The sequence below is a fragment of the Salmo trutta genome, chromosome 23 (genome assembly GCF_901001165.1).
Source record: "Salmo trutta chromosome 23, fSalTru1.1, whole genome shotgun sequence".
NCBI classification, from domain to species: domain Eukaryota; kingdom Metazoa; phylum Chordata; class Actinopteri; order Salmoniformes; family Salmonidae; genus Salmo; species Salmo trutta.
In genome coordinates this window covers 17800433-17812632 of record NC_042979.1, presented here as the reverse complement: position 1 = coordinate 17812632, position 12200 = coordinate 17800433, and the positions used below count along the sequence as shown (strand labels likewise).

The 12200-nt window shown below is 42.7% G+C and overlaps 1 protein-coding gene across 1 annotated transcript; it reads right to left on the bottom strand.

The window, feature by feature from the left end:
- Positions 1-95: 95 nt before the first annotated feature.
- On the bottom strand, positions 96-6616 carry LOC115159508 (bile salt-activated lipase). Its single transcript, XM_029709293.1, has 11 exons — positions 6516-6616; positions 4941-5091; positions 4644-4763; positions 4282-4479; positions 3859-3989; positions 3159-3266; positions 2949-3063; positions 2545-2731; positions 2077-2277; positions 1750-1959; positions 96-382 (listed from the first exon to the last, which is right to left on the bottom strand). The coding sequence occupies exons 1-11, from the start codon at positions 6579-6581 to the stop codon at positions 217-219; spliced, it is 1653 nt and encodes a 550-aa protein (XP_029565153.1). The 5' UTR covers positions 6582-6616; the 3' UTR covers positions 96-216.
- Between the last annotated feature and the right edge of the window lie 5584 nt (positions 6617-12200).

Sequence of the window (12200 nt, the reverse complement as noted above, 5' to 3'; positions counted from 1 at the left end):
TCAGTGGTGACTGGACAGTATTAAAAACAGTCAACAGGGTAGACTTCTTAATTGCATTAATTTACTTATGAAGAAAAAATTGTTACAATCAGAAATCCTCTGGTGGTACTAGTAGCCTTGCATTTATTTGTGACATAACAAGACCAACCTGTATAGCTGTGAATGTAGCACGATGTCAATCATGCATCAGGGAACCTGTGCTCAGTGAGAACTACCTCAGATGGAGGGAAGGGTGTTAGACCACCAGTTCACAAAGCGCACCCTCATCTTCTCATGGACGGAGTTCCTGTTCATTTTGGCGTTGATCTCCAGGTACTTTTGCCCAGAGGTGGTGTATGCAGGCCAGGTCACAGGCACATTGGACTCCCCCTTGTTGGGGTCTCTGTGGTGGGAAAGGGGTTGAGGATGGTAAGAAAAACAACGGTGAGAACATTCGATTTATCATCGTTTTCGTGAGGATAATATCACTTTAGAATTTGAAATGGTATTTTCTTTTTAATTGCCACACACACACAAAAGTTTGGACACACCTACTCATTCAACGTTTTTTCGTTATTTTGACTGTTTCCTACATTGTAGAATAATAGTGAAGACATCAAAACTATGAAATAACACATATGGAGTCATGCAGTAAACAAAAAAGAGTTAAACAAATTTGATATTCTTCAAAATAATTCATCAAGCGCTATGATGAAACCGGCTCTCATGAGGACCGCCACAGGAAAGGAAGACCCAGAGTTACCTCTGCTGCAGAGGATAAGTTCATTGGAGTTACCAGCCTTAGAAATTGCAGCCCAAATAAATTCTTCAGAGTAACAGACACATCTCAACATCAACTGTTCAGAGGAGACTGTGTGAATACGGCCTTAATGGTCGAATTGCTGCAAAGAAACCACTACTAAAGAACACCAATAAGAAGAAGAGACTTGCATTGGCCAAGAAACATGACCAATGGACATTAGACCGGTCGAAATCTGTGCTTTGGTCTGATCAGTCCAGATTTGAGATTTTTGGTTCCAACCTCCGTGTGTTTGTGAGACGCAGAGTAGGTGAACAGATTATCTCTGCATGTGTGGTTCCCACCGTGAAGCATGGAGGAGGAGGTGTGACGTGTGGGGGTGCTTTGTTGGTGACACTGTCAGTGATTTATTTAGAATTCAAGGCATACTTAACCAGCATGGCTACCACAGCATTCTACAGCGATACGCCATCCCATCTGGTTTGCGCTTAGCGGCACTATAATTTGTTTTTCAACAGGACAATGACCCAACTCACATCCAGGCTGTGTAAGGGCTATTTGACCAAGGAGAGGGATGGAGTTCTGCATCAGATGACCTGGCCTCCACAATCACCCAACCTCAACCCAACCGAGACGGTTTGGGATCAGTTGGACCGCAGAGTAAAGGAAAAGCGGCCAACAAGTGCTCAGCATATGTGGGAACTCCTTCAAGACTGTTGGAAAAGCATTCCAGGTGAAGCTGGTTGAGAGAATGCCAAGAGTGTGCAAAGCTGTCATCAAGGCAAAGGGTGCTACTTTGAAGAACCTAAAATCTGAAATATATTTTGATTTGTTTAACACTTTTTTGGTACTACATGATTCCATATGTGTTATTACATACTTTTGATGTCTTCACTATTATTATATAATGTATATGAGTAGGTGTGCCCAAACGTTGGCTGATACTGTATATATATCTATCCCCCACAGGGTGTGATTACTGTATATGATTGCTCTGCAGCTCTTCTTACCCGGTCCTGGCGAAGTTGGTCCAGTAGGCGATAAAGTATTTGGAGACATTGCGGTGCTTGGGCCAGTATGCCAGGGGCGTGGTGAAGGGCTTGCCGAACACAAACTGCAGGTCCTCAGCGTGGTCAGCCTCCATCCAGCTGGGGAAAGGTAGGACTACCCCGGACAAGCGGCTGGGCTCTGAGAACAGGTAGGAGTAGGTACGTGCAGATCTGGGATAGGGCAAGGAGAGGGGGAATGATTAGATATCCGATATGTGACGCTGAGATAGGAAGCAGCACATACTGGGGGAGAAGGGCTGTGCTAGAGTAACAAGGAGGTAGACTCACTGGGCATTGGAGGCGTGCAGATAAAGAGCAGCCTGGGTAGGAACCAGGAAGACGTAGTCAGTCTCGATCATAACAACAGTCTTCTTAATGGTCTCCTGACTGGGCTTATCTCCCCAGTCTGCCGTGTACTCTGCGAAAGCGCTATTGATGGAGGCCTCTCCCTTCTTCGTCAAAGAACCCAGGAGCAGTTTCACATCTGACCTGCAGTGAGGAAGTGAGAGATTAGTCTCAAGAGATCTAACAACCCCTTCTTAAGTCAACTGTGTTAGGGACCTGCCCAAACAGATAACCCTATTATTTTTAATACATGTTTTATTCTACTCCTACTTGTTAGTTAGACTTGGTTGCTTCTATGAAATGCTTTGTGGGTACATCTGCGTTCCCATTTAAGCTACACAATGCACATGGCCAACACTGAACAGAGTACCCTCCTCCTCCCAGGTAACCAATCAGCCCAAAGTCACTCACAGAGGGAGGTTAGCGATTGGCTTGTTGACGGCAGGTAAATCCAATCCAGTGAATAGGTGGGCATCCATGCTGTTGACCCCTGCAAGGTAGTCAATGTCAGCAGCGTTGTGGAACAGGTTCCCTGGGTGATCAGGCAGGAAGTCCCCATCGATCACTGGGGAGAGGGCCAGGTTGCCCACTATGGGGGCTGGAGGAGGCAGGCAGAGAAAGACATACATTTTAACACTATGGGTAGGACATGGCCATCACCAAATTCCTGTGTAAAATGGTGGGCTGAGGAGATATATGTGAGCGTCAGGCTAATGCTCATCTATACAGGCATCAATGCATGCAAACCACAACCTCCTTAGCATCTTTCTCAAAGTGTGCCACAGCCCCTTATATTAACCTCAGTGAATACTCACTGGAGGGAGAACCAGCCAGGGACAGGGTACCGGCAAGGGTGAGCTCCTTAGCGTTAATGAGCTTCAGGCAGGCCATCATCTGATCATCAGTGGGGCAGCCCACCTTCCCAGCAACCTAAAGAGAGAGGGGAGGATGAGACCACCCTTTAACAACCAACATGCATCTGTCAGTTTCATACCCCCCCCCCAATGTTACTGAAGTACACATACCATCTCTGCAAAGGCACGGGGGTTGTGGTTGATGGCCCAGGGGCAGAGAGCAACTCCACTCTGGGAGATGGCCCTGCGGATCAGCCCTTTGTTATGGGGAGAAAGCGTCTGTGTGGCATAAAGTACATTCAAACTCAAATTAGTACATTGCATTTTCTGCATTTGCTAATCTGCTAATTCTGTGGACGGAGGACCCAAGCCGAAAGCCATATCCTTACCTACAGTATCTTTACTTACAATCATAACAGGAGCAACCTGATTAATGCTTACATATACTGTATCTAACAATCCAAAAAGGTACAACTTAAAATGGTCTAAAGTACAAGTGTTTTCCATCACCCTGTTTATTAGATCACAGAGGTCTCAGGAACTCAGCTGACCATCACTCTGTACAGGCCATCATGGTTCAGAATAAGGTATCAGAAGTCTCCCTGTTCTCATTGTTAAACGTATCAAATGTGGTAAACTAATGTCATAGACACGAGTTACCAGAAACTACACACTGACAGTAAACTACACACACAGTAAACTTATGTTTTATGACAGGATGACACTGAATAATAATGATATTATAATGAAGAGTATATAACATTGAGACTGAAGAAACATCATTGTACTGGCCTTTTTTGTACTTCGACATGACTACCTTTGCCCTGAAAGCTCTGTATTAAAACTGTTAGTTCTCTTCTTAGTCCCACACCTGGAAGCTGACGCTAGCAGCGCCGGCAGACTCTCCGAAGACGGTGATGTTGTTGGGGTCTCCTCCGAAGGCCCGGATGTTCCTGTTCACCCAGGCAATGGCAGCATGCTGGTCCCACAAACCATAGTTACCTGACATGGAAGACCGCTCTGTGAGCCAGCAGCAGTACTCTCCCTACTAACATATTGTACATCTGGCTCCCACACAATGGCAAAAGTTTCTGATAGAGCCAGTTGATGATTAAAGGTTAGATGAACACCGTATTCTTAATCAGTATTATCATATAGTGGATTCAGTCACCTGAGAATCACTACATAAAGAAAAGGTCAATGTCATACATCAGCTGATGCGGCACAGATCATACCATAGCCACCCACCCACCACCCACCTAGCCAGCCAGGCAAAGCCTTGGTTGATACCTACCAGGTCCGCTGGCATCTCCAGAACTGAGGAAGCCCAGGGTGCCCACACGGTAACCAAGAGTCACCACGATAACTTTGCCCCTGTTTGCAATCTCCTCCCCGTCGTACAGATAGTTATCCAAGAAGTTAGCGCCCATAGAGCCTCCAACCAGGTAACCACCTCCAAAGATCCAAACCATGACTGGCAGCCCAGTGGAAACTAGGAAGGGAGGAGATATATTTCAATACATTTGTAGAATTACACCATAGTTATATTATTATTAAACATCAACAGACCATACTGTATGATGTTTTGATATGTGGATAAAGACGTCCTACTCTTGTGACAAGTGTGGGTGAAAGACACAGGTGCATGTTACATACCACTGAGGCCCTGAGGGACCCAGATGTTCAGGTAAAGGCAGTCCTCTTGGCCACGGGTGTCAGACTGGAGCAGGTTCAGCTGCATGCACCTCGGCTTGAACTCTGTAGCCTTAAGAACACCTGGAAGGAGACACAGGGAGAATCAGACAGTCAACTGAGATGAGTGTTAGGAAGGCTAAGGTCTGATATGGTCCAATACGGCTGTCCAATATTTATTTTACAATCTGCTTGTATTACTAAATTATTTTCCTTGCCTTATGGATGGACATCGGAGGCATTTTGTTATTTGTTACCCACCATCCCATCCAGGGTGACGCTTGGGCTTCTCAAAAACGCCGGGCTTGTCAGCGTAGGGAATTCCTTTGAAGACATCCATGGTGCGGAGGAGTCCATCAGAATTTACCTTCTTCCCTTGCACCATGCCTCCCTCAGTGTACACCACTCCAAGCTACACATGCACACCCAAAAGAGCAGATACCAACTCAGTAATATATGCAAGTGTGAAACTGTTTTTATTATGCACAAATGTATTCAGTGTTGCTGTTTTATGCATGTAGTGGTGTCATTGGTGCGTTTTTTTATTAGTGAACTGTTGCAAAAAAGGTGTTCAGCTGTTGAATTCACATTGCTTATCAACCTGTTGATGATAAAGATGTCAAAAAACCTGCAGTGCGAGTACAAATGCAGGTGAAGTTCTTAACCCTTTGTGTTTCACTATTGGTTACTTTATTAGTATAAACAATTTCATATTTAGCCTATTTTATTTGTGAAGCTACAGTGATGTCCAAACGTATTGGGAAATATACAATTTTTGAAATATTTTGGCTCTATGCTACACCACTTTGAATTTGAAATAATGCCCATGAGGTTAAAGTGCAGACTATCAGCTTTAATTTGAGTGTTTTTTCATCCATATCGGGAGAACTGTTTACAAATTACAGCACTTTTTGTACATCGTCCCCCCATTTTAGGGGACCAAAGGTATTACGACAAATTCACTTATTTGTGTATTAAAGTATTAGAAAGTATTTGGTCTTATATTCATAGCACACAATGACTAAATCAAGCTTGTGACTCTATAAATTTGTGGGATGCATTTGCTGTTTGTTTTGGTTGTGTTTCAGATAATTTTGTGACCCATAGAAATGAATGGAAAATAATGTATTGGCATTTGAGTTACTTTTATTGTAAATAAGAATAGATACACCCCCCTGCTAACCTCCCCTGTTATTGTAAAATGAGAGGTTAGCATGTCTTGGGGGGTATGACACGTGAGTCTAACTTTCTCACTCATTATTTACGACTCATTCAGGATAATCTGTAATCATGGATAAAAGTGACAAAAAAATAACAGTACATTATTTACCACAAAATAATCTGAAACACAATCAAAACAGCAAATGCAACAAACAAATTCGTAGTCACAAGCTTGATGTAGTCATTGCGTGCTATGAATATGGGACCAAATAATTAACTTTTTATTACTTGAACACACAAGTCAATTTGTCCAAATACCTTTGGTCCCCTAAAATGGGGGAACTCTAATTTCTAAACGGTTCACCCGATATGGATGAAAATACCCTCAAATTAAAGCTGGCAGTCTGCACTTTAACCTAATAGTCATTGTATCACTTCCAAAGTGCTGAAGCACAGAGCCAAAACAAAACATTTGTGACTGTTCCAATACTTTAAGCTCACTGTATATTTCTACTGTATCATTTTTACCTCTACAAGGGGATCAAAACCACAGATAGTTCATTATAGCTACATTAAAACACCTACATTATTAACAAATATCATATTTGGAAATGGGTTTCAGAAGAATTTTTTTAAATTTATTTAATTACACCAAATAAACTAAAATGGACTTACAGTGGCGGCCGAGGCGGACCCCAGGAACAGGGCAGAGGCAACCAAAATACCCAGTGTCTTCATCATGTTGCTCCAGAGACACCTGTAAGCACACCTTTTATACAGGAGACCACTCCCATCTGTTCTGTTCCAGCCAGGGTTTCACAATGTCCATTACCCTGAGTCATAGTGACCACCACGTATCTTCCCCTCTACCCAGACAGATGGTAACAGAGAAAAATTAACTTGGGAGGGACATTGTCATAGTAGATTCCATGGTGGGCTCTGGTACAGTAGATTAAATGTTTATTTTTCAACTGATTCAAGATGAGCATGTATACTAGTGTCTATAACCCTCAAATTCAAATCTGAACATCAAAGCCAGTTCCACTGCTGTTTTCCCCCCATTCTTCACCTCTAATCAGGGACTGATTTAGACCTGGGACACCAGGTGGGTGCAATTATCAGGTCGAAAAGAAAACCAGCAGGCTCTGGACCTCGTAGGGTAAGATTTGAATACCCTGAGAGAGATATAGATAGTGTATGTAAACTTCCGACTTCAACTAAGGTTGAAGTCATTAAAACTAGTTTTTCAACCACTCAACACATTTCTTGTTAACAAACTATAGTTTTGGCAAGTCAGTTAGGACATCTACTTTGTGCATGACATGTAATCTTTCCAACAATTGTTTACAGCCAGATTATTTCAATTATAATTCACTGTATCACAATTCCAGTGGGTCAGAAGTTTACATACATTGAGTTGACTGTGCCTTTAAACAGCTTGGAAAAATCCAGAATATTATGTCATGGCTTTAGAAGCTTCTGAGAGGCTAATTGACATAGGGGCGGCAGCGTAGCCTAGTGGTTAGAGCGTTGGACTAGTAACCGAAAGGTTGCAAGATCGAATCCCCGAGCTGACAAGGTACAAATCTGTCGTTCTGCCCCTGAACAAGGCAGTTAGAGAGAAAAATTAACTTGGGAGGCCGTCATTGAAAATAAGAATTTGTTCTTAACTGACTTGCCTAGTTAAATAAAAGGTAAAATAAAAAGTTTTTTTTTTTTTTTTGTCAATTGGAGTTGTACCTGTGGATGTATTCAAACTCAGTGCCTCTTTGCTTGACATCATGGGAAAAAGAAATCTCCAAGACCTCAGAAACAAATGTGTAGACCTCCACAAGTCTGGTTCATCCTTGGGAGCAATTTCCAAATGCCTGAAGGAACCACGTTCATCTGTACAAACAATAGTACGCAAGTATAACACCAGCCGCAGCCGTCATACCGCTCAGGAAGGAGATGCGTTCTGTCTCCTAGAGATGAAAGTACTTTGATGCGAAAAGTGCAAATCAATCCCAGAACAACAGCAAAAGACCTTGTGAAGATACTGGAGGAAACAGGTACAAAAGTATCTATATCTACAGTAAAACGAGTCCTATATCGACATAACCTGAAAGGCCGCCCAGCAAGGAAGAAACCACTGCTCCAAAACCGCCATAAAAAAGCCAGACTACGGTTTGCAACTGCACAAGGGAACAAAGATCATACTTTTTGGAGAAATGTCCTCTGGTCTGATAAAACAAAAATAGAACTGATTTGCCATAATGACCATTGTTATGTTTGGAGGAAAAAGGGTGAGGCTTGCAAACTGAAGAATACCATCCCAACCGTGAAGCACGGGGGTGGCAGCATCATGTTGTGGGGGTGCTTTGATGCAGGAGGGACTGGTGCACTTCACAAAATAGATGCCATCATGAAGAAGAAAAATAATGTGGATATATTGAAGAAACAGCTCAAGACATTAGTCAGGAAGTTAAAGCTTGGTCACAAATGGGTCTTCCAAGTGGACAATGACACCAAGCATACTTCCAAAGTTGTGACAAAATGGCTTAAGGACAACAAAGTCAAGGTATTGGAGTGGCCATCACAAAACCCTGACCTCAATCCTAGAGAACATTTGTGGGCAGAATTGAAAAAGCGTGTGCGAGCAAGGAGGCCTACAAACCTGACTCAGTTACACCAGCTGTCAGGAGGAATGGGCTGAAATTCACCAAACTTATTGTGGGAAGCTTGCGGAAGGCTACCCGAAACGTTTGACCCAAGTTAATCAGTTTAAAGGCAATGCTACCAAATACTAATTGAGTGAATGTAAACTTCGGACCCTCTGGGAATGTGATGAAAGACATAAAAGCTTAAATAAATCATTCTCTCTACTATTATTCTGAAATTTCACATTCTTAAAATAAAGTGGTGATCCTAACTGACCTAAAACAGGGAATTTTTACTAGGATTAAATGTCAGGAATTGTGACACTAGATCTATATATATATATATATATAGATCTGTGAAGTTAATTCGTAAAAATCCAAATATCTTTGAACGACAGGGTCCTGAGAAAGGGACGTTCCTTTTTTTGCTGAGTTTGTGTGTGTGATATTGATTTTATATATATAAAATCAATATCACACACACAAACTCAGCAAAAAAAGGAACGTCCCTTTCTCAGGACCCTGTTGTTCAAAGATATTTGGATTTTTACGAATTAACTTCACAGATCTTCATTGTAAAGGGTTTAAACACTGTTTCCCATGCTTGTTCAATGAACCATAAACAATTAATGAACATGCACCTGTGGAACGGTTGTTAAGACACTAACAGCTTACAGACGGTAGGCAGTTAAGGTCACAGTTATGAAAACTTAGGACACTAAAAGAGGCCTTTCTACTGACTCTGAAAAATACCAAAAGAAAGATGCCCAGGGTCCCTGCTCATCTGCGTGAACATGCCTTAGGCATGCTGCAAGGAGGCATGAGGACTGCAGATGTGGCCTGGGCAATAAATTGCAATGTCCGTACTGTGAGACGCTTAAGACGCTACAGGGAGACAGGACGGACAGCTGATTGTCCTCGCAGTGGCAGACCACGTGTAACAACACCTGCACAGGATCGGTACATCCAAACATCACACCTGCGGGACAGGTACAGGATGGCAACAACTGCCAGAGTAACACCAGGAAGGCACAATCCCTCCATCAGTGCTCACACTGTCCACAATAGGCTGAGAGAGGCTGGACTGAGGGCTTGTAGGCCCGTTGTCAGGCAGGTCCTCACCGGCAACAACGTCGCCTATGGGCACAAACCCACCGTCACTGGACCAGACAGGACTGGCAAAAAGTGCTCTTCACTGACGAGTCGCGGTTTTGTCTCACCAGCGGTGATGGTCGGATTCACGTTTATTGTCCAAGGAAAAAGCATTACACCAAGGCCTGTACTCTGGTGCGGGATCGATTTGGAGGTGGAGGGTCCGTCATGGTCTGGGGCGGTGTGTCACAGGGTCATCGAACTGAGCTTGTTGTCATTGCAGGCAATCTCAACGATGTGCGTTTCAGGGAAAACATCCTCCTCCCTCATGTGGTACCCTTCCTGCAGGCTCATTCTGACATGACCCTCCAGCATGACAATGCCACCAGCCATACTGCTTGTTCTGTGTGTGATTTCCTGCAAGTCAGGAATGTCAGTGTTCTGCCATGGCCAGCGAAGAGCCCGAGTCTCAATCCCATTGAGCATGTCTTGGACCTGTTGGATCGGAGAGTGAGGGCTAGGGCCATTCCCCCCCAGAAATATCTGGGAGCTTGCAGGTGCCTTGGTGGAAGAGTGGGGTAACATCTCACAGCAAGAACTGGCAAATCTGATGCAGTCCACGAGGAGATGCACTGCAGCTGGAGGCCACACCAGATACTGATTGTTACCTTTGATTTTTACCCCCCCCCCTTTATTCAGGGACACATTATTCCATTTCTGTTAGTCACATGTCTGTGGAACTTGTTCAGTTTGTCTCAGTTGTTGAATCTTATGTTCATACAAATATTTACACGTTAAGTTTGCTGAAAATAAACGCAGTTGACAGTGAGAGGACGTTTCTTTTTTTGCTGAGTTTATGTAACGGTTTTAAAATCACCATCATATCTCCGGCAACACAGTTCTGAAAGACGTGCATCTTTGTAGTGACTGTGTTGATACACCACCCGAAGCCTAATTAACAGCTTCACCATGCGCAGAGGGATATTCAGTGTCAGTTTTTGTATTTTTACCAATCAGTGCCATTCTTTGTGAGGCATTGGAAAACTTCCCTGGTCTTTGTGGTTGAATCTCTGTTTGAGATTCCCTACACGACTGAGGAACCTTACAGATAATTGTAATGTGTGGGGTACAGAGATGAGGTAGTCAATCATACAAATCATGTTAACCCCTATTATTGCACACTGAGTCCATGCAACTTATTATGCGATTTGTTAAGCAAATGTTTACTCCTGAACTTATTTAGGCTTGCTATATAAATTGGGTTGAATACTTGACAAGACATTTCAACTTTTCATTTTTTGTTCATTTGTCTAAAAACCAAATTCCACTTTGACATTATGGGGTATTAGGTGTTGATTAATGATAAAATCTCAATGTAATACCTTTCATATTCAGGCGGTCAGAAAACAAAATGTGGAAAAAGTCAAGGGTGGGAATACTTTTTGAAGGCAATGTATGTGACCTTGAGCATGGACTGAAATATCCACGGTGACCGAGTTAGATAGCAGATTTTTTTAGGTGTGTTTCGTGTAGCTTTTTCCATTGGTTATGGTTATGTGCACAGCCAGATAAGCTACCCAACTGATAGCTTATTGATAACTGATACACTTCTCAATTGATCTTTCCATTGTGAACAAAAAAGGGAAAGATCACTGCTCAACGTAAAAGGGAAACTTCCCAATTTTTCAACTTCATATTATCTCCAGCACCACCCCAACATCATGTGAAAACAGCCCATTTCTATGGTAAAAATTGAGAAAGATAAGTGTTTCCAATGACAACCAATTAGTAGGCAATGCCTACTCACAATTGGTCAAAAACCGCATGATGCACACCGCTGATGTCATTGGAAACACTTACAGTTGAAGTCAGAAGTTTACATACAACTTAGCCAAATACATTTAAACTCAGTTTTTCAATTCCCTGTCTTAGGTCAGTTAGGACTTGTTTTACTGTGGATATAGATACTTTTGTACCCGTTTCCTCCAGCATCTTCACAAGGTCCTTTGCTGTTGTTCTGGGATTGATTTGCACTTTTCGCACCAAAGTACGTTAATCTCTAGGAGACAGAACGCGTCTCCTTCCTGAGTGGTATGACAGCTGCGTGGTCCCATGGTGTTAATACTTGCATACTCTTGTTTGTACAGATGAACATGGTAACTGCAGGCGTTTGGAAATTGCTCCCAAGGATGAACCAGACTTGGAGGTCTACAATTGTTTTTCTGATGTCTTGGCTGATTTCTTTTGATTTTCCCATGATGTCAAGCAAAGAGGCACTGCGTTTGAAGGTAGGCCTGAAACGCATACACAAGTACAACTCCAATTGACTCAAATTATGTCAATTAGCCTATCAGAAGCTTCTAAAGCCATGACATCATTTTCTGGATTTTTCCAAGCTGTTTAAAGGCACAGTCAACTTAGTGTATGTAAACTTCTGACCCACTGGAATTATGATGCAGTGAATTATAAGTGAAATAATCTGTCTGTGAACAATTGTTGGAAAAATCTACAAAGTAGATGTCCTAACCAACTTTCCAAAACTAAAGCTTGTTAACAAGAAATTTGTGGAGTGGTTGAAAAACGAGTTTTAATGACTTCAACCTAAGTGTATGTAAACTTCCGACTTCAA

Coding starts and splice junctions, on each gene's coding strand:
- LOC115159508 (XM_029709293.1), bottom strand. CDS start 6,581: ATGATGAAGACACTGGGTATTTTGGTTGCCTCTGCCCTGTTCCTGGGG. Junction 4,764..4,940: donor GCGTCACCCTGGATGGGATG/GTGGGTAACAAA, acceptor GTCTCCTTCCAG/GTGTTCTTAAGGCTACAGAG. Junction 1,960..2,076: donor CTGCACGCCTCCAATGCCCA/GTGAGTCTACCT, acceptor GCCCTATCCCAG/ATCTGCACGTACCTACTCCT.